A 26,521-nucleotide genomic window follows, 5' to 3' on the forward strand; every position below is an offset into this window, starting at 1 on the left:
AGACTCAAACACATAATTTTTAGACAGCAAAGTCAGAGCAGATGAATCATGCCTTTACTATAAATGAAAAGCAGAATCTATCGACCCCAAAGAATGTAGTGAACATTACTAGCTTCACAGTCATGTCCATGTTTTATTTCTTAATAGTGAGTCAACCAGTATTGAACTTTCTGAATAAATTATGTGGTTAGTGTTCAAGAACAGACTGTGGTTACAAATAGTTTAAAGTTTCAGAGAAGAAAAGAGGAATTTGCAACTGCTCTTATTCCAAAGTCTAGCATCACTTTATGCACTGGCCAATCTCACTACTTGAATGAAGAGCTGTATAGCCCTTACCTTCTCAGGGAAACGTTTGAAAGAATCTTGTATATCTTCACAGTGGTCATTAGAGTTCATTAATCTGCACAGGTTAACAATGACAAGCACAGGGCAGGCTGGTTCCCAGGCTAGGGTTTGCGTCACTGGGTTATAAACAATATTATCCCATAATGCCTTTGTATCTGTGCACCAAAAAAAAGTGGAAATATTATTTAAAATGTCAAAAAAATGCAATCAGGGAAAGATACGTTAATCTTAAGACCCAAAGGTATTTAATCTACCACAATATAACAAGCCAGTATGACAATTTTCTTGCAGTTTTGCAATGTATGATTTTCACCTTAGACGAATTTCAAATTGAGACAAAACACACTCAGATAAAGAGTAATCAAAAAATACTTGCCATTTTCAAAGGGACAAAGTTGTAACCTCCTGGCATCTGGAATTGCCAGCCAACCCTACAAACAAAAAATTAGCGCTTAACTAAAGATCTTCAGATACAACAATTTTTAACATTTCAGAAAGGATGTGAAAGACCAGCCTCCCCACTAAAGGCACATATATTATGTCAATTATGTTATTTGGGGAAGTATTTTTGTAAAAGGTTGTTTTGCACTGGTATCTAACATTCTTCAGACTGGGGATGATGAACTAGCCTAGCTAGAATCTGATGACCTGGAGCTGAAGATGTGATCCCTTGCAGCCAGTCCTATATGTCTACTATTTCTGAGTCATCTATTTGGACCATATTTTATTTAAAAAGACTTCTAACTAGATATTTATTGTTTCTTACAGTGCATATTCTAGGGGTAACAAAAGACATTTAAGAACCATAATGGCAGATCTCATTATCTTTGTTATAGCTAAGGATGCAGTCTTGAAGTCGAGGACTAACATTAAACCAAATCTTGCAGGAATCTATGCATGAAAGTTTGTATGACCTAATTGTTTAGACTAATGCACAAATGTTTTTTTTATTGCTCACAGTTCTCATTTGTTTGCTCAGCAATCACATTGTGGGTTTCTCTGTATATATGCTAAGTGGAATATTTTCCAGTGACCTCCCAGCTTTCAGAGTGAAACTAAAAGAAAAAAAAATTACTAGATTTGGAAGAGATCTCCTGGTCCAATTCATATATTAAGGTACTATTAATGATATGTGTCTACAGTGTATACATCTGAATGTAACTAGACTGCCCAAATTCAGATTACAGTAGCCACATGAAGGTCCAGTCAATGCAGGCAATGGAGTTTTCATGGTGCTAATCAGTTCATTCAAAAATAAGCAATTACATTTGGTCCTCTGAGTATCTTTACAGGCTTCACTAACCACATTAATTAGATTATCAATGACTAACGGGTTTAGACATCTAATTAAAAAGGTAGGTATTTACATATGGACATCTACATTTATTAACATAGTTAAGCCACAAGGAAAATACTACTCCAGTACTCAGTGTGAAACTAGTACTTTTGTTCATTTTATATTAGTTTGGTGACTTTTTACTTCTTCTTGCTTGTCAGATTATCAGTTAAAAGTGTAGATACTGTGATTACAAGAATGGAGCTTATCATCCTTCATGACTAGGTCAAAAATGGCTTTAGCTTAAAAAATCTGTTCATATTAAAAACCATTCTGAGAAGTATTTAATTAAAAAACATAGTTTCTTTTCATTCTTTTCACACTTGTTTTACCAGGCTAAAGAAAACATGTCCTTTGAATCTCCTTTTTAAGACAGCCATTCTATTCCCCAGCCATTCTAGATTTTTTATGTACATCTTTCATTTTATTAATGTTTATTAAATATGAATGCAATAATTGCCTACATTATTTCATAGAAGGTCTTACCTATATTTTCCTTCTCACTTGTGATAATCTAGTCACCTAGATCTTTTTTTCACATTTACATAATGCAAGCATGTTCTTTTAATCATTCTATGATGAAGCATTATACCCTGACCTTTTTTCTCCCATGTTATTTCCAAATAAGGACACATATTTTACAATATGAAATGTTTTTATTAGGGCAAATGCATGAACTTGTACTTCACACCATTATACTTTATCCTCATTTAGTTATTTCATATATGAAGATCTCTATTCTCTTCCAATTATTTTGATTCTTTTCTATTTTGATTATACCACTTAACTGTATTACTAGCAAATCTCATTAACATGTTTCTTCCTTTTGTGCCCTTGTGGCTGATGAAAACATTTATATAAGACCCAAGAGCGATCCTTAAACAACTTTCCTATTATCACTGCACCATTCAACAGGAGCAGCTGATGTAGTTCTCCAAGGAAAAGCAAAATCTACCCCAGCTTCCTCAAATCACCTCTTAGCTTTGAATGTGAAACTACCTCAAATGCTATGCTGAAATTCAGATCAAACCTGTTGCATTTTCATTACCTATATAAACTCAGTTAAATAAACCTGCTATAAATTAATTTCCTTTTATCTCCACCTTTAATTAGTGTTTTCTGAAAAATCTGTTCAACCTTCCCATAACCATAAGGTCAAACATGCTTTAATCATAAAAATATGCATAGAGCTTTTTCCTACAGATTTTCCCACCTTTTTTAGCACATGCTCACATAAAATTTATCTAATCGGAAACACAAGCATGTATAAAATCCAAACTGTTACCTCAATACAAAGACAAGGAAGTAGCTGAGAGTACTTCAGAGAAACTGATTTTAAAGAATCCTTCCCTTTTATCTGAAATGAAAAAGACGATCACTAATCCAGGCCAATGTAATAAAGTTAAAAAACATAAAACAATTTCATATAAATATGATCTCGATTGGCATTTCTCCCCCAGACACCTCAAGAAAGCAATGCCTTAACTCACCACAGCAAACTGTCCCACATCTTCACAGGTAAACCATTTGTGACACAAACGAATGTAATAATCTTGATCTCGAAGAAAGTTGGATACATTCACTGATATGATTTTTCTTGTCCTGTCTACATTATAGTCTAACTTTCCAGCTGAAAAAGAAAACTCAGGCACTGAATTATTATATCTAGTTCTTTATTACTTTGTATATTTCTGATTTCATTGATGCTTTATAAAAATACAAAATGTGTTTAAAAACTTGATAGTGATAAAATAAGATTTCTTACCTAGGATATTTGAAATCATTATTTTCATATCCTGATATTCTTATAGGTAATCTTATTTTATGACAAAATAATTTTCAAAAGAATTAATTTCAATATTACTAATTTTTAATTAACACTGTCGATAATGAGAGGCCGAGACACCTACAGATTGAACCTCAACTTCATTACTTGAAATCTTATGTGGTTAATGCACAAATACCTGAAATATACACACTAATGCTACTTCAAAAATTGATCATCCTAAGGCTGAAATCTTATTTCTTTGAGAATATGTGCAGCTATGTTGGACAAATATGACATACGGGAGCTTTTTCTTTATTGTTCTTATTCACAGATATCTCAAGATCAGGACAGCAGTTTGGCCAATTCGCTTTAATCTAATCATGAGATCTGTTTATAGACAAAATATGAAACTTGTAATCTAAAGTTCATGAAAAAGACACAAACCTGCTTCCAAATGTTGAAGTATTGAATAGGTTGTCAATATCTTTATCTGCTATCTAGCATTTATTTATAAGTCAATATAGAGAAATGCTGAATTTTTCCAACATACCCAATGTATAATTTTAAGTAGCAGCTGTAAATATTTTTTTCTGCTTATTCAGCTATGAAAACATCACTGTAGAGGTCACAAGGAATATCCCACAACTTCAAGTTAGTTATACAGAAAATGAGCTCACCCAAACAAGCTGGAATATGTTTTCCCACGTCAATGTTTCTGCAGTCTGCAAAATAGAGGCCAGAATTTTCTTCAGTATTTCTTTATTTATACAGGCATGTAACTAAGACTTCCAAATTATCCAATAGTTTCCCAACAGTAAAACAATCTCATTCATCCCTTTTAAAGGTAGGTTTAGATCCACTTCCAGATAGTGAAGGAAGTGGAGGAAGTACCACACACAATGACTGTGTCTTAACTTGCATTAAGGAGCTATCTCACCAGTGTGGGGTTTCTACTGTTAAACCTCTTCAGCCATTTATGGTTGCAAACTAAGATACAACAGTGCACTTCTTTATCCAGTAGCTAATAATAATATAAGTAATAACAATTTCAGTTGTCCTTTACTTGAAACTCACTCCAGTTATTTACTAGACTCATTCCTCTGCTGGAAACAACTGCATTATTTCAATTTTGGTTTTCCTCTAGACTTGCAAAGAATTACCTTTATTTAGTTCCCAGGGAGCCTGCCAGAACTAGAGGCCAACCAGCATCTTCAGAACTAGTATCTAATACTTGTATCTTCGCAATCTAAATCTTGATTTTAAAATATTTTGCTAAAATGTGCATTAGAGCAGTATTTGCTTTAATTGCCCTCACACTGCAATTTTCTACAGGAAAGTACTTTCCTTTGTTTTCATTTGTTTGTTTGCTCTTTTCTCTGAAGTGGCTTAAAACTAGGCTCAATAAAGCCTTACGTTTTCCCCTCTTCATTCACAAGGTACATTTCTCCTTCAGTAGCAAACTGAAGGGGCGGCCTTAGCAAGAAAATGAGGTGCTTTTAAATTAGAACAAAGCTTTACCTGAGCAGCCACGACATGTCTGATATGGTATGCAAGGGATGGTACAACACCAATGGCCACAGGTGAGAGCAGCAGCCCACAGACTCTGGCAACGGGATGGCAGGACAAGCACAGGCAATAGGCTGAATAAGGGGTCCCAGTTCATATTTTCCACCACCACTTGCCTGCATCAGCCACACTGGTTGGACCACTTGTACTGAATCTATTTCAGTATGCATATGATTGGCAATTTACACCCAAAACAAGGACAAACGGTATCTTATCTCACTCAGTTACATAGAAACAGGTGACAGAACAGATAGCTAGTGAAAAGGAGATAATTCTTATTAAACTTTCCAAAAGCTCTGAAACCAACAGGGGCCTAACAGAAAACAGCATAATTTCCATCTTATGCACAGAGAACATGTAGGACTGAGCATGCTGGCAGAGATCGATCACATTCCAATCACAGGAATGCAATCTGCGATAAATGCATAATGTTTTCCAAATATTTTGAAATACAGACTCTGGTATCTGGTGTTGTTTGATCTTGTTTTGTTTTGTTTTTGGCAAGTCGGACATTTACATGCACTAAGTAAATCACCAAAATGTAGTACAATATTGATTATTTCAGACATAAAATGGTACCATTTTGATCAGTGTATCCTAAAATATAATTTGTCTGCATTCAGATTTTGATTTTGTTTGGAATTTTTGGCTTTGTTTTGTTTAGTCTTATCTTGCTCTTCTCTTTGAAAAGACGTCTTTAGAAAAACATTTGTTTGTAGATGTATTCCTACCTTCAACATAGTATTCCTGACTCATCTTAACTTCACAGTAATTTGGTACTGTTTTCATGGTCACATAGATGTGTTGTGCTACGTTGACTTCAAAGCAATTGAATTGAACCTGCACCTGTTTAAAATTTTACAAAATAAAGTTTGTGTGTGACTTCCACAATGCATGAAAACCACTAGTTATGAGAGTTAAGCAATATTTTGATTTAAATTGATTTACATTTGAAAGGAGCATTAAGCAGTTTAATTGAAGGATTTCAAAGAGCATCATTACTCCTAATCTAGGAGCTTGGCGTCAACTTTACTTCCAGAAAAACAAAGATCCGTGAGCTATCAAATTATAGTAAAAGAATTATAGTAAAAGCACAGAACTTACAGAACTGAAAAAAAAAAAAAAAAAAAAAAGGATAAAATGTCTTTTATACTACCAAAAGTCCTGAGCTGTAAGCATTTTGCAAGCACAAACAATTGCAGAATAGAAAAATATGTCTGTTAAAACATTTACCATCAACTTTGGCAAATTTAGACCTTATCACCCTCTTCCAGTACCTGAAAGGTGCTTACAGTGAGAGTGGGGCAAGTCTTACTGGTGACAAGTGACAGGACGAGGGGAAATGGCCTCAAGTTGCGCCAGGGCAAGTTTAGGTTGGATATTAGGTAACACTTCTTTACAGAAAGAGTAGTTAAGTACTGGAATAGGCTCCCCAGGGAGGTGGTTGAATCGCCATCCCTGAATGTGTTTAAGAGCTATTTGGATGTGGTGCTCAGGGATATGACTTAGCAGGGGGTTGTTAGAGTTAGGGTACTATGGTTAGGCTGCGGTTGGACTTGATGATCTTCGAGGTCTTTTCCAACCTACGCTGTTCTATGATTCTGTGATTCTATAAAATTTATTCGTTCCAGTAAGGTTCTGGGAAAGCACTTTATGAGGCAAAAGTTGAGGTCCAATTATAGTGGGTAATTCCCTCACCAATAGCAGTAACTACTATATTCCAGATAGACTTTCAAATGTATGTAACTTCCATTTGACACAAATGCCTTTGGAGGGTAAAAGATTTGTCATGTTTCTACTCATTAAACTGAAAGTAAGAAAATCTTCCTCAATTCACTTGCTGAGTCACACCTATAAAACTCACCTTTCTCTGAAAGCCAATAATTGTTGAACGCCAGCTCTGCATTGCCTGCAGGGATTTTTGATCATCAACTGATGATACTGAGTGTAGACTGCAATTGCAGTCTGGGAATAGAAATTGCTTTCACATATGCAATCAATATAACAGAGCACATGAAGTAACATGTTTTGTATGGGATTAAAAAGAGTTATTCACCACTAGCTGACAGCAAAAATTCCTCTTTCAAACAGTGGGTCAAGGATTTCTTTCTTTCTTTCTTTCTTTCTTTCTTTCTTTCTTTCTTTCTTTCTTTCTTTCTTTCTTTCTTTCTTTCTTTCTTTCTTTCTTTCTTTCTTTCTTTCTTTCTTTTTTGCCAGCTGCAGATTTTAATAACAAATACTTCTGGGTTTAGTTTAATAGAAAATCATACTCTGCTGTTGCAATTATTATGATGAGTTTAGAACAGATGTGTACAAGTGTTTAGGCACTTGGCTGTCTTCTAGATATGCAAATTCTATTGACATGGTTGGATCTAAATAAATGTGGGTGGGATGGGAGCATATGCACTTAATGGTCCCTGTGACATTGTGCTTCCTAGCAAATGGAGTAACAACAGCTTCCCCATAATTTCATGGGTACAGTAAGAAAGGAAACAAGATCAATTTGAAGAACAGAATTTATAGAGGCATCTTCTCTTGATAAAAGTGGAAGAAATATAAAAGTGGTGGAGAATCACATACAGAAGACATTTGTTTCAAAGTCTCATTTGACACTACTGAAGCACGCATTTCATTGCTGTTTTCCAGAAAATCATTAAGATAGTAAAGAGAAATACAAAAACTTTGTTTTTCCAAAGATTTTTAAACATTTAAATGAAAAACAACTCTATAAAAATGAATCTACCTTCTTTCCGTTAAGCATCTTGCTTTTTTTCCTGGCAAATCTCACATTTGTGCACTGAGATTGCTGTGTGTCCAGTGAAAAAGAACATATTTCCAGACCACGAATATTTTCTGAAATAAGTTAGGAATACATTTCAAAAACGTGGTTTGAACATCTTTAACAGAAAAATAAGACATACCAAATTCTAAGCTTTCCAAGTGAAAAGTACATGTATTTTACCTCTGTTAAAAAAAGGGGACAACATGTATAAGGGAGAAGCCTCCATGGATTAAATACAGATTGCTACAAATTAAGGCTTTAATTATGCAAACTGTCATGCAAATGATTAAGCACAAATCACACAATGAGTGGAGTGCACCAGGAAATATCTAAACAATAACACACAAACTGCATGAATGGCAGGATGTTGGTAAAAATAAACTATGCCCCATAAAAACTGAGTGCCTGCATTTTATTTTGGTTTAGAATTGTAAATTCAGAACAAAATACAGTTTGTTCTGTTGGTGCAGTCACTCATGCCCGTGTTGCCAGGGCAGATGGTATCTTTATGTGTGCATGTAAATACTCACATGTAAGAGAGCAAGAAGGAAAGCACAGCAGTACTGTAGGGGCATTGGTAGAGGAAACTGTAATATGTTGGAAGTAAAAAACTCACTTCTCATTCCTTTGAGAAATTCCAGGACTTTATCCCAGTTTGTAGTTTAAAAGTTCCATTAAAAAATCTAACACAACCATATGAAAACAGCTTGGACGCAAGCATTACGCTTTGGAACAAAAACTGGCAGAAAAATACTAAGAAGTAAACAGAAATGATTCAGTAGCAAATCCACTTCCTACCATCCAGACTCAGAGATCCTTTAATGTTTAAATGAAGAGAGCATGGGCTTCCTTGGACACATTTAATAACTGTTGAGATCTTCATGCTCTTCAGTACCATAGAAGACAAAGATGCAGGAGCACTGTGGCAGAAGCTGTTAAAAATGCCACCTGCAAACATAAAACACAAAGAGAAATCAGTGTGCACAGGTTATTTCTGGGGAAAGAAGCACCAAAGATGAAACTCCAGCTCTTCAGAAGTCAGTGGGAAATCACCAGTAACACTAGTACTGTATCTAAGATACTCATGTGACCACAGCAAGCTCATGGCTGATTGATTTCAACAGCAATGCAGTGGGAAAGAACTACATTACAGATGGGGTTTGATGATAAATTTCCTGGCTTAGGAAAGTATGAATTCCAAAAAGAAAATTGTATTTCTAACAGTTATGTTTAGCAGAGTGCAGCTAGACAAACAGCATTCTAAGCAATTGCATCTTTCCAATCACGGCTAGACTAATCATATGAGATTTTTATTTTTTTTTCTTCAAAAAAATTTGCCTGCATGTTGTGAGTGCTGTCACAGGTATTATTTCACTTTTAGGAGTCATTGGCTGATAGTCTCAGCTGATGTTAAATACAATTTTCACACAAGAGGGCACCATTGCATTCATAGTGATGAAAAAAAACAAAAAAAAAAAACCCAAAAAAAAAACCCACACCTACAAGATTTCTTTCCATTAAGAAATGAAAAACAAAAATAAAACAAAACAATCCATTACCCAGGCTTTCTTCAAGGTGTAAACAGAAGCCTCTAAATAGAACTACCATGTCTAGTCTTATTTTCTTATGCCAATTTAGTTCTGCCTCAAATCCTTTGGCCATGGGTTTGCACATCAGCATTCTGTAAACTAACGTAAAAGAAGAACCAGACTTAAAGCCCCATGTCTCACCATTAGCCATATTTCATCTCTTTCTACTTCCCAATCTGCTCAACAAAAAAGCTGGTCATTCAGTTATGAGTTTATGTTGGTACAGTGGATGTAATTCCCAGTGCCTGCCTGAGGCTTCTCTATCTCCAGTGCATTGTTTGTAGTCTCATAAACCAGAGTTTAAGAGACTTCCAAAATGAATAGCCAGGGAATTGGGTTTTGTCCCTTGGTTTTGTGGTTTACAATGAATCATAGAATCATAGAATTACCCAGGTTGGAAAAGACCTTGAAGATCATCAAGTCCAACCACAGCCTAACCATAGTACCCTAATTCTAACAACCCTCTGCTAAATCATGTCCCTGAGCACCACATCCAAATGGCTCTTAAACACATTCAGGGACAGCGATTGAACCACCTCCCTGGGGAAAGCAGGGAAAAACACACCTCATTTTATCTGCAAATACATGCTAGTAGTTTCTTTGAAATATTTATTATCCTCCCAACTTCAGCATGAAAGTTCAAAACATTCAAGTAAAACAAAGTACTTCACAGCTCATTCTCCTTTTCAACCTTTTGACTCTTGTTAGTCATACTGTTAAACATACTCTTGGAAAGCATCCAGCTATTAAGGAGAAAAGCTGAGTATGTAAGTGCAATGGCATGATACTGTGCTTGCAGTAAAAATACAGAATAGCATGGAATCGTAGAATTGTCTTGGTTGACCTTTGAGATCATCAAGACCAAACGTGAACCTGACCTGCCATGGTCTTTCCTCTCCCACGGCTTGGGACAATTTCCTCACATTCTAACAATCCTACCTTAAATTATTAGAAAAGTGTGCAACCTTCAGTGTCTAGACAATAATTATTGTCAAGGCATGGATTCTCATTGATACACATGGAAGATGCATCCACTGTTCTACTAGAGGAAAGATAAGATGGAAGGCAAAGCATATTCTTGTTTACTCCTTCAGTTGTGAAGAAAGCTCTCTAAGTGTAATGACTGAAAGAATAATAACCTGTACAAGAGTAGTTTCTAGCACTTCCCATTTCAAGAAGGAGCCTATTGTCAGGGATCAAATTCTGATATATGCAGAACATGAAGACAAGCTGATATAAATGTTGTACTTTGGCTTGACTCTGTCAGGCCTTAAAGCGCCCTCACACTTGTAATCAGGGGATATCACAAATCAGAAAATACTAAACATCTGTATCTTCACTCTGTTAGCCTGTGGTTTTCTTGCCATTGAGCACACTGTGGAGGTAACATGTTATTCTGACCTCAACTAAGTGGAAAAGTAAGGAAACAAGGACACTTTACCTCAACTGACAGTTACGCCAACCCTCAGTTATCGAAGGTAATACCAACAAGTGAGAGAAGCAAAACAAAGAACAAGCACCGATCATTCAAAATACACAAAATGAGGCCATAAGAAGAGTACAAGGACTTTTCTAGCATTTTTAAACGTGTTTCAACTAAGCAAATTTAAGAAGTACTTTGCATAGCAGCCAGATGTGAACACTGTATTCCATCTTCCAAGAATGGGTTGTGTAGTAATCCTGAAGGTGTCTCAGGATGGAGAGTTATTCTACAACACGCAGTCTATCCACCCAGTTAATTATATTGCAGAACTACTTGATAATAATTATTATTACTAATGTACTAAAAATGTAATAACTATTTTTTTTCCAGATCTTTGTTCAAAACTTATTTTCTTGGACTTCTCCGGCCACCAGGACCACCTATTTCAGATCAGGGCTGCCCGATTTACCTACATTAAATATACTGAATGACATACAGTTATGCGCACCTGCCCTAAATAACCAGCCTATATTATTTTCATAAGAAAATGAAATAAGCCAATAAATTATTTCATTTAGTTCCCCAGTTGTCAGTGTAAATTTCTCGATCAAGGCCTTATCTTGCCTGCCTTTATGTCTGTAGAAATGATTCAAGGGAAATGCCATACTTCTTGGCAAAGTGAATCTGAGCAAGCTTGACCATGTTATTTTATCCTATATACTTTTAGGGGAGATTGTTTTGAGCCAATTGAATTTTATCCTTAGTTATTACTGCTTGAGATATTGAATTACCAGATGCCAGAAGCTCTGCCTCTCTAAGGAGAATCCCAGATCATACCTAGGTGCATTACCAACACTGCCTCAGTACAGTTTTAGAACTACTGCATCAGTAAGCAGGGTCATGGGTTTTGCATTCAAACTGAAAAAAAAAAAAAAAGCAAGTAATACACTGGATAAAGTGAAAATACTCTTTTACTTTGGATTTTTTTCCATTAATTTTAGGAATTTTTCACATTAATTTTGTGAATTGCAAAAGATGCCACAAAACTTATCAAGAATAATTTAAATGGATCATATCATGCATGAAAATACTAGCTTGAATCTCAATGAATGCATGATACAAGCAAAAAGCTTACACAAAAGAAATTCCTTGCCATAAATCATCACAGACATTTCAGTAATCACAAAAGGAGACTCACTTCTGACTAATTCTTCTGTAAACTCTTCCCTTATCACATTTTAAACCTCCTTAAATAGCTTTCTCTGGGACACACACCTCTTTCCAATGAGTAGTTTGATCTACACCCCAGAACACATGAAGGTACATCTGGCTACACAAACCATATTCTGAGTAAATCTTGCCTAAACTTTATGTTTGTGAATTATAACTGCAATTAGCCCTACGTGAGAGAAAGACTGTTACTGTAATAAAAGAATCCTTAATTATGGACAGATATAAACTGAGACATAAAGAGGCCAAGACTTATTATTTAGCATGTAGACACTTTCCTTGTACTTTTGCCATCAGCTTAACCACAGCAGATTATTTTTTTATCTATCTGTTGATGCAGCAATCAACCTAGAACTGTCACGACAGCAAAACACACCTTTTGTATCCTTGGATAATAGAAGTAAGAGCTGAGCAATAAATTTGCAGTGGAAATGATTAGACGGATAATTTGAAGCCCGAGGCAAGGAGATGAAATTGGAGAACAGGAAAAAAAAATGCAGAGAAAACCTATTAAGAATAGGCCCAGGGCAACTCCCAGAAGAAACTCCTAACTGTTTTTGTTTGTTTGTTTGTTTTGTTATTTCTTCCCTACAAGAATTGTAAGAATCTCAACTACTTAGGATACAAACAGAGATAAATCTGTTAGCTTATCTACAGTGCACTGAAATTGCTTCACTGGGGCATCATTCCACAACTATGAATTGCAGTAACATTTCAAACTGATTTACATATGATTTACCACAGTATCTACTGCATCTGCGTATTATGATGATTCAGGAGCCTTCATAAACAGACTAGGTAACTCACCTAAGATAACAAGATGATGCATTTATGTTAACAAATATCAAAATCTGCAACTTAAAAGTACTTGAACCAGTCATGAAATTGATTACAATTTAGTTTTCTCTTTTACAGACATATTATGGAGATATCATACAGATACATTACACAGCTATTATAGATTTCAATGCAGAGTACACTAAGAAGAGTTCCACAGTTGTATGTTCAGGCAGTATTTCAGACTTGCAAGACTAATTAATTGCATGATCTTACACTATGTCAAATATATTTTAGAAGTGATTTTAAAATTAAAGAATCATGATAAAGCACAGCTAATTTTAAATACTGCAGTAGCCTTAATGTACTACTAATAGTTTGTAGGAAGGGGATGGAGAAGACAGAAACAAAACTCAACTGCCAAACACTACAGAGGTGATACCTGTAAATTCTGCAGAATACAGTCATCTTTTTGGTGCAGCAATGACTACTACACAGTATTACACATTAAAGGTCTTTTGAGGTAAGTTTACCTCAAAAATAATTAATACAAAGTATGACTATTGAGAAGGAAGTATGGAAATAAGTATACACCCAGTGTTGCACAAGACAACTAGGATGAAGACTGAAAAAAATGTTTTTTCATCACGCTGGTAAGGCTGAGTCATCCTACGTGTTGCTCATAATAAAGACAGCTGATAAGCCATTTTCAGGCAGCAATGGAAACCTACAACCAGCTCTGCTTGATGTACACTGTATTCAAGATAATCATCTTCAGTTTACATGCTCTTCAGGCCCAAAGAGTATACCTAGCTCAGAGTTATACAACTAGTTTAAGCTCATACATATCATTAGGTGATACCTTTGGTGTGCAAAGGAGAGGAAGAATCTCTCTTGCGTTCCTCCCAGCACATAATTCATTTTGTCCTTAGAATGAATCACCCCCTTCTGTTACCAGTAGTGTCTCCACTATCTAGATTTGCATTTGTGTAATACCTAGCAATTATTTTAGCTCATAATCAACAGTATTGCAAGTGTCCTTCCCTTAGAGGCCAGAGTTGCAGGGTTTGGTTTTCTCAGCCTGTGCTACCCAAAGGCATGAAGGCATGCTTCAGCTTGGCAAAGTTCAATATCCCAGTTTCTCTCTTATTCTGTGACTCCTTCTGTGCAGGTTATGCAACTTGCAGGTCAGCTGTCTAACTCAAATAAGGCTCATTCACAGCCCTGATCCAGTCACTGATGGTTCAACATCTTTACATCTAATGGCTTTTTCAAGCGCAATTTCGAATTGCATTCCCCCCAAAGCCATGTTCTTTCTCTACACCTCAATATTATGTGTCCAGTAAACATCACACTTTCAGAATAAGAATCAGGACAACTGTCACCCAGCTCACTGCCCTACCCCATAGCACCAGAACCTCTCATGCTTGTGTTTCACTAACAAAGCTTCTCTCTGTCCATGGGTATTCTGCAATGACAAACTTGCTGAAGACAAACAGCACTCAGAGCTGAGCCTTCAGGTATAACTAACTGTCCTCTGAAAGGGGACAACCTGCAAGGCAGTTGCGTCATACTTCCTTGTCAAGCAAGTATACATATTGGAGAAGTGACTGACGGAAGCTTCACAGTTTAGGAAATTCATGAGCCTATATTGTTACTGTACCAAAAATAATAAGCAAAAGCAATGTAAACGTGTGAGTGAAATGTCAAAGCAAATTCTCCCAATGGCTATCTATGATTAAGAAAATTGTTAATCAGTAATGTGCAATAATTAACCTATTATTTACTACAGCCTACTAATTTCCTATGTTTTGTACAGAGAAACTTGGATTCACATTGAAAGAGGGCAGATTTAGGTTTGATGTTAGGAAGAAATTCATTACTCACAGGGTTGTAGAAAGTGGAACAGGCTGCCCAGAGAAGTTGTAGATGCCCCACTCCTGAGGTACTGATCAGACTGATCCAGAGGTAGGCAACCTTGCTCATGGCAGGGGAGTTGGAATTATATAGTATTTAAGGTTGCTTTCAACCAAAGCCATTCTATGATTCTATGATTCTATGATTCTATGACACAATGAACTGAAGTGACCAAGAAAGTGCATCTATTATCTGCAACAAATTATCTTTATTTTCCAAAAATAAATGCAGTAAAAAGCAAATGATGTATACTCACTGGAAGGTTTGCTTTTACAATGAATCCCCTGAAAACAGAAAAAATATATATATTATTATAGGTTTAAAAAGTAAGCACATTCACAGCTCATAACACAAATCAATTTTGAAATCAAAACAGTTTTTCAAATACAGTACAAATGTACATTACTACTTCCTACAATGGCCAGATAACTTTATGGACACAAAATCAGTGTTATCCATATTTTCATGTATTTTCTACTGAATTGTAATTGCTACAAGTCTAAGGTTCCAACAAATAAAGACCCCAATCAGATGTCACCCAATAAAAAAAATAAAAAATAATAATAAAAAAAATTAAAAATAAATTACCAATAGTTTATTGATTCTGGTATAAATAAATAAATTGGGCAAAGAAACCAAGTGATTTTTTTAATGCAAGATATCTGTAACACTTGAATATTAGATGAGTTTTAGAAGGTCACATCAGGTCAACAGAACATATTACAATCAACTGCAAATGAAGTTGAGGAATAGGACTTGCCATTTTATTTCTGAGAACTATTTGGCTCATAATCCTGAAACTGAAATTATTCAAGCACAATACTCACTATGTCAAGTGAGTAAGTTTTTTTACAAGAGGCAAAGTGAACCTGACATTGAGATTTGAGCAGGTTTCCAGATGTTTTTCAGACAGGCTGCACACATTTTCCAAGTAAAATAAACACTCAACCACACACCACTATTCTGTAGAATATAAAAATAACAAATATTATTTTGAATACTATGCATCATTTTCTAAATACGGGCTATTACTAAACCAAAAACTGTACTTTCCTGCTGCTCTGGCATTCAAGCTTCTGATATAACACTTCTACTAGTGATCCTTTCTGGTGTATGTTGTAAAGTACATTCCCCTCCTCTTCCTTTTAAAATCAGTGCATTATTCACAGAGATGCTTTTGTCACAACTGCAAAAGAAGCAGACATCACCTTGTCTCCTCTACCCTCACATGGACTGGCAGCTGTTAGTCCTTTTAAAGCATTTCAGGATCCTGTCAGTAAGCCAGCAATCTGTGAGATTTAGAGCCAGAAAAAGTCTCTCAGCAGACATTTGGAAGTTCTCAAGTTGTACACAAATAGAGTCGGCAGCCTGGGAGAGTACTAGCACATCATAAAAGAACTATTACTTGGTTTTCTATGTGGCTGTCACCCACGGGTTTCTCTGTCCACCTCATAAACACAGCTGTAAAATCTTATTTCTGAAAGTGTGAAATGACAGCCCTGTGGTAGTTCTACACATGTATGGTCTTACCCCAGAGTAGCTGAGAAGTGTTTCTGTCCTTCATGGCTACATTTGGCCACTGTAGTAAAAGAGAACAAAAAACTTTTTTTATAAATATATTAACAGTTAAGAGGAGGGTAAGGAGAATCTCTATCCTTTATTAGATGCATCAGGGAACGTGACCAAATGGGAATAAGGAAAAGGCTGAGGTTCTCAGTGCCATCTTTACATCTGTCTTTAAAAGCCAGACCAGTTATCCTCAGGGTACTCTAACCCTTGGCCTGGAAGTCTTGGATGGGGAGCAGAATAGACTTCCCCGCAATTCAGGTGGAAACAGAGACCTACTAATCCGCCTGGGCCATCACAAGTCCATGGGGCTGGAAGGAATCCACCCGAGGGTGCTGAGGGAGCTGTCGGAGGTGACTGCCGAGCCACTTTCCACCATCTATAATATTTCCTGGTCAACTGGAGAGGTCCCAAAGGACTGGAGACTTGCCGATGTGGCTGCCATTTACAAGAAAGAAGGACTGTAATGTCAGCCTGACCTCGATGTCAGGGAAGACTATGGAACAGATCACCTTGAGTGAGATCACAAGGCATGTACAAGACAACCAAGGAATCAGGCCTAGAGAACCTGGTTTACAAAAGGCAGGTCCTGCTTAACCAACTCAATCTCCCTGCATGACTGAGTGACCCTCCTGGTAGATGAGGGGAAGGCTGTTTTAGTAGTCTATCTACACTTCAGCAAAGCCTTTGACACTGTCTCCCACAGTATTCTCCTGGAGAAGCTGGAAGCCAATGGCTTGAACAGGTACAAACTTGGCTGTGTTAAGAACTGGCTGGAGGTCCAGGCCTAGAGAGCAGTGGTGAATAGAGTTAAATCCAGCTGGTGACTTATCACAAGTGGTGTGCCCCAGGGGGGTAAGTGTTGGGGCCAGTCCTGTTTTATATCTTTACTGATGATTTGGATGAAGAAATTGAGTGCACAAGTGCATAAGTTTACAGATGGCACCAAGTGAGGAAGCTCATGTCCAGCTTTTCATCCATCAGGACCCCCAAGGAAATCAATCTTTACTTAACTATTCTAAAAGTGGGGAGCTTCCATTTCAATGATTTCATAAATACCTCAGATTCCCCAAAGGAGTAAAATTGTAACTGATGTAACCTTATTTCTGCTGCAGTGTGTTCACTGATATATTTGTCACTTCCAATTTCTGAAGAAAGACTTAGTTTGTAGTTCGCTGATTTTCACAATGCATATTTATCAACAGAAAGAAAAGTATAGCTTTCTCACTTCATGTAACACTAATCTAATAGAAGTGGAACATGCTAACTCATACAAAACTCCACTGGAATTTTAACTGCAGTTTCAAAGCCCTGATTTTGAGTTAATTTCTAATCAGACCCTGCAGGAGTACACAGAAGGACAGAGAAGTGACTGTCCCCCTGGTGAGGCAGCTCTGGTGAGGCTGCACCTTGAATACTGTGTCCCATTTTGGGCCCCTCACTGCAGGAAAGACATTGAGGCCCTGGAGTGTGTTCAAAGAAGTGCAACAAAGCTGGTGAGGGGTCTGGAGCTTTATGAGGCTGAAGGAGATGGGATTGTTCAGCCTGGAGAAGAGGAGGCTCAGGGGATGCCTTATTGCTCTCTATAACTACCTGAAGGGAGCTTGTAGTGAGCTGGAGGTTGGCCTCTTCTTTCGTGTAACTGGTGGTAGGACTAGAAGGAATAGCTTCAAGCTGCACCAGGCTGGACGTTAGGAAATACTACTTCTCTGAAAGAGTGGTCAGGCAGTGGAATGGGCTGCCCAGGGAGGTGGTGGAGTCACTGACCCTGGAGGCATTCAAGGAACGTTTGGATGTCCTGCTGAGGGACATGGTTTAGTGAGAACTATTGGTGATGGGTGGATGATTGGACTGAGTGATCTTGTAGGTCTTTTCCAACCGTGGTGATTCTGTGATTCTGTGAATTCAGCCTCTTTTGCTTGATGTTCTTGATGGCCTTAGGAAATGGAACAAGCAAATAAACAAACTGCAAAAAATTCATTGAGTGAGCAAGCTTTGTGGTAAGAAAATCTAACTGTTGGATCAGCAAATTGATGAGCTACTGCTCACTGGAAGGAATTCTCTAGTGAGGCTGACAATTTAGTAAGTTATCTTTGTATATTTAACTTCCCATTTTGCAGCCAAACTACTGAAAATGTTCTAGTCAAGTGGTTTGAGAGAGATCCCAACTGCAAGTGAAAAATTCTCAGAAGAAACTAGTTGTCTACTATCTTCTCCTTACAATCGCACTACAAAAATTCATTGAATAAAAAACCATTTTCACTGAACTAAACAAAAAAAAAATGAAATAACTCAAAGCATCTAGACTATACTCAACATCCAAAGTTTAAGATCTTCTGTTCTGACACCTGAAAAATGCAAATTGTAGGTAAATAAATTAAGTTACAAGTGAGAAAACAAACCACCAACTTCTCAGGGGCTGCAGTATGATGCAGAAATACATCTTCTGTCCCAGTGAACTCTATTTTTCACTATTTATATGAACCCTGGTCTCCAATCACTTTTTAGTAACATCTTGTATCTATTTACTCATGTACTCCATGGGGAAAAAGTAATATATCCAGTAGTGACTTTTGTTCTGGTAAGGAGATATTTTGTGGTTCATGGGTGTTTAGATTTGTTCTGAATGAGGAGTTGTTGGGAAGGTTTACATAAATAATCAAGCATTTTCTCAAACACTTGCCAGTTAAACCAAGAACTCAGTCACAGTTCAATTCTTTTTTTAATAAGATTATTTTTATTGCACAATGCCATAGGGTTTTGTTGCTTTTTTTCCCCTCTTTTATAATCATTTTGCAAAATAGTCAAGAGAGAGACCATTTGTCTGAAAGAAGAACTCAAATAAATGAACCACGTTCCCTTCCCACTTTCTATATCTTTTGTTTTCAGGAATTTTCAGTGATGAATGCAACAAAAATAAATTTTTTAAAAAATGGAAATTTTCTTCTCCTTTCACAAATGCTGTGGGTGTCTTTTATGCAAAAATGAAATCTTAAACATGATGGTACAATTTAGTGCAATACAGAGAACATCTCTGATTCATATCTGCTTTGGCAAAGATCCTAAGCAATGTACACTTACACAATGCACAAACAGTTAGGGATTTTCCTATTTCTCTAGGGTTTTCCCCACTTGTGGCATTACTCAACTGTAGCTAGAGGTTATCTGAACAGACACCACCAATATGCATCATTCTGAATAGGAGGTGTGGTGCCAACTTTTTAGCTAGCCCAGCAACTTCTCAATTAATTCAACTGTAATAGCACATTATGCTCTTAAAGATTGTAGAGCAGAAAGTAAGATTGGCAGAGAAAGATTTGGATTTGAGGGCTCAAGGAGTTATTTCATGAAATAAAATTGCTGAGGAAAAGAAACAAAGATTAAATCTATTTCCCACTTCCTTTTATACTTCCAGGCACTGAAGCAAAAGCAGAACTGTAGAAATTCTTCCCTGAATGTCCAGTCAACACAGGGAAGAGTCTGAGATAAATTTTGTTTCCTAGTCTGTTCCCTATCTCTGCTATACTTGGTTCATAGAACACCTCATGACAGCTCTTCCACAATTCCAAAAAGAGTAGTGAAATGCCTGAGAATGCTTTTAAATGTATTTTGATCATAATTTGGGCCAGGCTGTCAGACACTCAATATTCAATCTTTCAAGATGTCTACATTAATGTTAGGGAAAGTAAAGTAAATCTTTTGAGAGATTCTCAGTGGCAAAACTATTACCTACACTCCTACCTAAAGACCAACTATCAGAGAGAAGAAGGAACATGACCATCTTATGAAATTTCCCTCTAGTCCAGTAATTTCTATTCTTTAATCACCATAAAAAGCAAACATGAAGCTGTATGTAGTCTTACTGCACAGGGTCTTGCAAAAACTGGTGCTCAGTTTGTAACCAAAAAGCTCACGAGGCTGATGAATCCAGACAAGTTCTTCATTCAAGAGAGGTTGCTCTGCTCAGCAACAAAACTTTTTTTTTCTAAGGCAAATACAATAATGGTTTGTTTGTATTGATTTCTGATTGTGTTTGTCAGCTTTTCACTTAAATAGATGCTTTTCACTTAAATAGATGCTTTCCACCCTGGAATTTACTTTCCATTTATCTGCAGCCAGTAATTTAACTTTTCTCAGATTTTATTTTGTGAGGCTATGAGAGGCAAGCTCTTTTATCCTCCTCAAATAAAATAGCTTTTCCTTCTTTTCATGTGTGTTAACACATCTACTCTGAAATCAAACAGTTGGAATAGATGACCATTGAAGAATTATTCTATTCTATTCTATTCTGTTCTGTTCTATTCTATTCTATTCTATTCTATTCTATTCTATTCTATTCTATTCTATTCTATTCTATTCTATTCTATTCTATTCCATTCTATTCTACTCTACTCTACTCTACTCTACTCTATTCCTAATGACGTGAGCAGAGCCATGCACAGTTCTGAAAAGAGTTTTCCACAAGGGTTTATTTGATGCCTTGTAAAGTGGTAATATTCTTTGTCTCAGTGACGTCATATTGGTGGCTATCCTGCAACACAGATAGGGATCTATTTACCCCTTCCCATGTAAGCAATCCACCTCCAGCAATCCACTTTCCCTTCTCCATCAGCTTATTCCATTCACTCTGCAGAGAAAAGAGCCTATGGATACCGGACTTTTAAAAGTTCTAAGTGATTTGTCAAGGTCTCTACTGAAAAACCTGAAAATGCTAATGTCATTTCAGTCACTTTCACGAGGAAAAAATGTCTTTGAGGGGTAAACAGCTGCTGGATGGAAAGAGAAAATTAAGTGCTGTCTCATGATCTTAGACTTTCAACACATTACAGTAATTTCTTATAAAAATGTTCATATCCAAATCATCTAAGGAAAACTTTGTGGATAGAAACAACTGCATATACTGTAGCTTTTCCCAGAGCTGTTTTCATACACGCATGAGATAATAACTTCAGATTTTACATATCCTTCATGACGGTGAGAACTGAAACCTCAGGAAATTTTTCTCACACTTTTTTATTTCATTTTAAGACAGGTATGAAGATCACCCCTGTATTTATCTTACGAAAAGTAGGAAACAGAATCCTTTATAGTAAGAGAAAGCATACTGTAATTATTCCTGTGCCACTAAAAAAATCTTAATTACATCTCGGCCACATACTTATGCAAAAGAGTATGTTACTTAATGAGTGAAAATGAAAAATAATTTACCCACAGAACGCACTTAGCAATTGAATCAATTATAATATTTACTGAGATCTAGAGAAATTATAACAATTAATACACATAATATGAACATTTAGAACTGCTGTGTATTTGGTTAGTTCTACTGATGCATTGTCCCCAAGAGACCTTTTCTCAAAAGGAGCATCTGTGTTTGTTTGGATGTCATCTGCAATTACTTTCATTGCCAAGGTAAAACTATCTTTCAGGCAAACCACAAGGTTGTTCTTCAGCTTGTACTGACAGTGTGGTAATCAGATACACATGAATAGCATATAATGGGAGCAGCTATGCAATCACAGAAGAAAACAATTGGACTGATGTCTGAGCAGAAAAGAAATTAGAGCATTAGAACTTAGAGCAAAACATTGTTTTGGACTACTTTGCACTACTATTTCTACAAGAGCACTTAATTGACTGATTTTATTATAGAATGCTGAAAACAAAGAATTTCTGAGTCAAGAATATCCAGCTCTGAGCTGAAATTATTCTCTTTACATGTATTCCAAACTGAACAAACTTATCACATTAGTGTAATGTAGAAACTGAGAGGATAAGCACAGCTGAGAAGTAGCATATTATCAGGACCAGGGCTAATGAGGCCACACGCACTTTTTGGTAAGAGTTGTTGAAAAAATACAACTTCTTGCCTGTGCTAATGCCACACTGATATATTTCCCTGTGCAATGAATAAACAGGAAAAAAGATACTGGGTTTACTGAAGATTACTGGATAATTCTCAGTAAAGCTTCACTGATGCAAACGTATGACCCCATCCTTCACAACCTGGTGTTTGTCAAAACTGAAAGTCAGTGTTTCCATTACAGACTAGGAGTATTTTGATAGTGTATATGACTAACACAAGTTCTTCAGGACTCTCAGATTTTTGTTTACTTGCTACTGTTCAGGTACAACAGAAATCATTGTCTTCTCTTTATCTGTTTCCCTTTTGCAGGACAGAACAAGTGAAAGAATTGAGCAGCACAGTAATTGTATCTCTGGGAACTCTTTGCAGAGGTATGCATTCATCCTACAACTGAATGTCCAATCAGAACATCCATTTATTGAGGTCTTACAACTGGGAGGAATATACCCAACTCGTACTTTGCTTAAGTGAACTGTATGTAAAAATAATCCTATGATACCAAAAGACTTACAAAGAAAACACTTGCTTTTAAAATTACTGGACCAAAAGGAGCTGACAGTCTGAAATAAAGGCTGCCTGATCTATTGTGAGCTTCAGCTCCAGGACTGGAAACGGAATTTGCTTTGAGCAACAGCATGCTCTAGCATGGGTTTTTTGGTTTTTGTTGTTGGTAGTGGCAGTTTTTTTGTTTGTTTGGTTGGTTGGTTGTTGTTGTTGTTGTTTTGTTTTTGTTTTTAGAAATAAAAAACATAAATAAATAAATAAATAAATAAATCATTTTAATGTCATGTTTCCTAAAACATTAAAACAAGTTGTTAACAAAACAGAATTGCATACAATAGGCAAAGTAAAATTACAATGCACTTTGAATGCCAAACTCTCAGCTGGTGTAAATCAGCACCATCCCATGCACAGAGTGTCAAAAATTTCAGACCACTCAGCTACTTGAAAGCACAACTAATCTACCAAATCAGCACTTCTAGTCTAACAACAAGACAGGAACAATCTAACACAGCATTAATGCCTATTTCAGTGAATAACTGGATTTCGCAAACATAGGATGATAAAATGGAATCAAGGAAATTTTGGGCAGGAGTCTTTGTAGGTCACCAAGTCCAACCTCCTGCTAAAAGCAGTACTATGACCAATACCAGACCAAGGCAGACAAAAATTTTCCCATTTCTTGAAAAAATCAAGGATGTAGGTTCTGCAACCTCTTTAGACATCCACTGGTGTCAAGTACTTTAAGATTTGAATGGCATAATGATCTCTGTAGCCCAAAAGAGGCTACAAGAAAAGTTTAGAGCAGCACAAACAGCACTGAGAAGTGACAGAAACATAGAATCAAAAGGTTGCAAAGGACCTACAAGATCATCTGGTCTAACTGTCCTCCTATATCATACCTACAGAAAAAAACACTAAATAATATATGCTAGATCCCTGTCCAGACACCTCTTGAACACTGCCAGGGATGGCGACTTCACCATCTCCCTGGGCAGCCATTCCAGTGCCTGACCACTCTCTAAGACAAAAAATTCCTTCCTATACCCAGTCTAAAACTCATCTGATACAACTTGTGGCCATTTCCTTGGGTCCTGTTTATTGCCTGAGAGTAGAGGCCACATCCCTCCTCATCACAACCTCCCTTCAGGAAGTTGTAGAGTGCAATGAGGTTACACTGTGGCTATTCAAATCCTGACCTCAAGAGGCAGACAAGTTCAACACCTTCCATAGCCTGAAGTTCTAGCCTTACACAAGTTTTCTTTTTGCAACGCTTTCCCATTAAACAAGAGTTTCCCAGGTCTCCAATTAAAGCAATGATACTGTATGGAAATGAAAAAATGTTTGAGAGAATAGGGAAGAGAGAGAGTAATTTTTAAGATGGAGTTCTTTTAACATTCAAATACAAGATCTGTTTCTTACTTCAAAGGCCATTTCCATTTTCACCAGGAAAACAAAACAGAAAGAAAACCTGAAATTCTGGAGCAGTGGAACTCAAAAGCTGCTCTGAAAAGAGAACACCAAACTCTGGTTCCTAACTCAAGTGAGGAGGCTCCTAACCCCAGGTGTGGGTTCCAGAGAGTGGAGTTCAGATTAAGCTTGTGCTTAACTTCTAACTTCCATGGGGCATCATGACACTCAACATTCAGGTTTCTCATACTGTGTTAGCAGATATTTAATGCTGTCTCACAATCTCCATTTGGCCTGCATTTAATAACCTAGAACTACAGAAAAAGAACTATCAGCTGGATTACAGAATGTGTGAAAGATCTACAGACACTGTCCTAAATTTTGGGGTGTAGAAAAGAGGAAATTCTTAAAAATGAGAATGCTAATCCTTTCCCATCTCTGCCAGTGTGGATCACAAAATAATACCAAAGCTTAGAATAAGAAAGAAAACTTGACAATAATTTCCTATAAAAGTTTCAAGACTTTGTAAGTCACATATCAGGTTGGAGACAGACATCAAAGCGATTGAGAAAAATACAGGAACATGCTTCTGTTTGTTGCAGCTTCCACAAATATGGTGTTTCTACCTCTTGTCCATAGACACAAAAGAATTTGAAACTGAAATAAACTTAGGAGTACCTCCAGTTACAGTTCTTCCTGGTAAGAAAAAAAAAAATTATGTTGATTTTGTTTTTATTCTAGCCTTAGCTTGTTATGTTGTTGTGTAAGGAGATAAGGTCATGCAAATGATCCCTCAGGCCATGCTAGAAGCAGCAGTAAAGTAGTCTCACATGGCAATCCTGAGAGATCTGCATTCTTCCTTGGTGCCATAGTATCAGTTAAGGAAACACTTCCATTATAGAGCTCATGATAAAGTTATCTGACTAGCACTAATTGTGCTTGCTTGAGTTACAGAAACACACTAACCGTAGCAGAGGAGGGAAAGTTGTCTTAGCATATGAAGATGAAAACCTTTTTGCTGTTGTACACTTGGAGCTCTCAGAGGGAGATGACTTATTTTGTAAAGAGCAATTTATACTTTAATGCCATCTGAAAGTCTTAATCCATGTCAAAAAATTCATGTCAGATTCTCTGCATGTATTGCCATGAGTAGCAAAAGCCAAAGCAATCTTCCCCTATGTTGAAAAATCCTAAGGAAAATACATATAATGGGCATTTCAGTTGAAAGATCTGCAATTTGAGATAATTGAAAAAGGAATGAAAATGGAAATTCTAAGGAAGAATAAATCATATAAAATATTTTTTTAAATAATAATTACTTTAAAAGTCATTCTCTAGTCTACTTCATTTTTGTGCAGTTAACTCAATTTGAGGAGAAGAAGTCTTAAAAAAAACAACTAAGGACTATTCATCTAGTTCAACTTTATCTTGCAAATCAGTAGTTGCTAAAGTTAGCACAGGTCCAATTAGAGATGGCAGAGGTCCAAAAGAAGTGGTTCCAAAGAGGAAGGATTTCACCAGCTTTACAACAGCAGCATTGTTTCACTTGACTCTCCTGATCATGCAGTTATCCTTGGAGGTAGCAATGATTCCTGGGTATGGCCTCAGCTTAGTGAACCCACCAGTGTTCAGTACCTTCCTATGCTTCTTCACCTTACTTCTCATTATTAATGATAGCTTTACTCACTAAAAATGACCTATGTCACACATTTTCATAAAAAGTGTATGTATTACTTTTTCTCCAAAGTGGATGAGAAAATAAGCTACAAAAGCAGACTAGGTGCTAACACAGATGTGACCAAGATCTAAAACTATATTCTATATCATATCTGTCCTGATCAAGTATTAGACATGGAGACCGGTGGCCCTGCAGGGGCACTGGGGTTTGATGATCCTTGAGGTCCCTTCAAACCCAAGCCATTCTATGATATCCTGCAGAAAAATAATACATGAAAATCAAGGGAAAAAATGAAAAGTACATGTGCTGCTGATCAAAATTCAGCATTAAGCTTGATACTCCAATGAGAATTGCTAAAATTTAAAAAAAAAAAAAAAAAAAAGAAGGAAAAAAAGGTAGAAATAATAAAAATCATAATACAAAGATATTAATATTTGTAAAGCAATGAAGAAATCTGTCATTACCATCACAGAAGGGAGAACAGCAGGTCAGGAAGATGAGGAAGTGGGAAAAAGATCAAGGAAGTTTTCATACACAGGAATGAAAGGGAAAAACAAAATTGGAGGCAGTTTTAATAAGTTCTATTTCCTCAATGCTTTTCCAAGAAAAGACACTGAATGCAGATCTAGTATTGTACAATGGTGTTTATATGATTCATACTTTCTGAAAATATGTAGGCAAGTAGAGACAATTCCAAAACAATCAGTTTTCCAGAAGGTATTGAAACTTGCCACACATATTCAAAGTAACTAATCTGAAACACTTTC

General features: G+C 36.5%; 1 protein-coding gene across 3 annotated transcripts in view; it reads right to left on the reverse strand.

The window, feature by feature from the left end:
- Positions 1 to 26,521, reverse strand: part of IL17REL (interleukin 17 receptor E like) — a 43,746-nt gene that overhangs the window by 10,834 nt on the left and 6,391 nt on the right. For all 3 annotated transcript variants that reach the window (XM_015852315.3, XM_015852306.3, XM_085517843.1), the window contains exons 2-10: positions 14,990 to 15,017; positions 8,596 to 8,745; positions 7,759 to 7,868; positions 5,747 to 5,861; positions 4,127 to 4,171; positions 3,172 to 3,311; positions 2,967 to 3,038; positions 722 to 776; positions 337 to 500 (exon numbers count right to left, since the gene is read on the reverse strand). In XM_015852315.3, the coding sequence (XP_015707801.2) occupies positions 337 to 500; positions 722 to 776; positions 2,967 to 3,038; positions 3,172 to 3,311; positions 4,127 to 4,171; positions 5,747 to 5,861; positions 7,759 to 7,868; positions 8,596 to 8,745; positions 14,990 to 15,017 (879 nt within the window). The remainder of the gene's footprint in view (positions 1 to 336; positions 501 to 721; positions 777 to 2,966; positions 3,039 to 3,171; positions 3,312 to 4,126; positions 4,172 to 5,746; positions 5,862 to 7,758; positions 7,869 to 8,595; positions 8,746 to 14,989; positions 15,018 to 26,521) is intronic.

This window comes from Coturnix japonica, chromosome 1 (assembly GCF_054131305.1).
Source record: "Coturnix japonica strain WE chromosome 1, WE-NBRP24, whole genome shotgun sequence".
Classification (NCBI taxonomy): domain Eukaryota; kingdom Metazoa; phylum Chordata; class Aves; order Galliformes; family Phasianidae; genus Coturnix; species Coturnix japonica.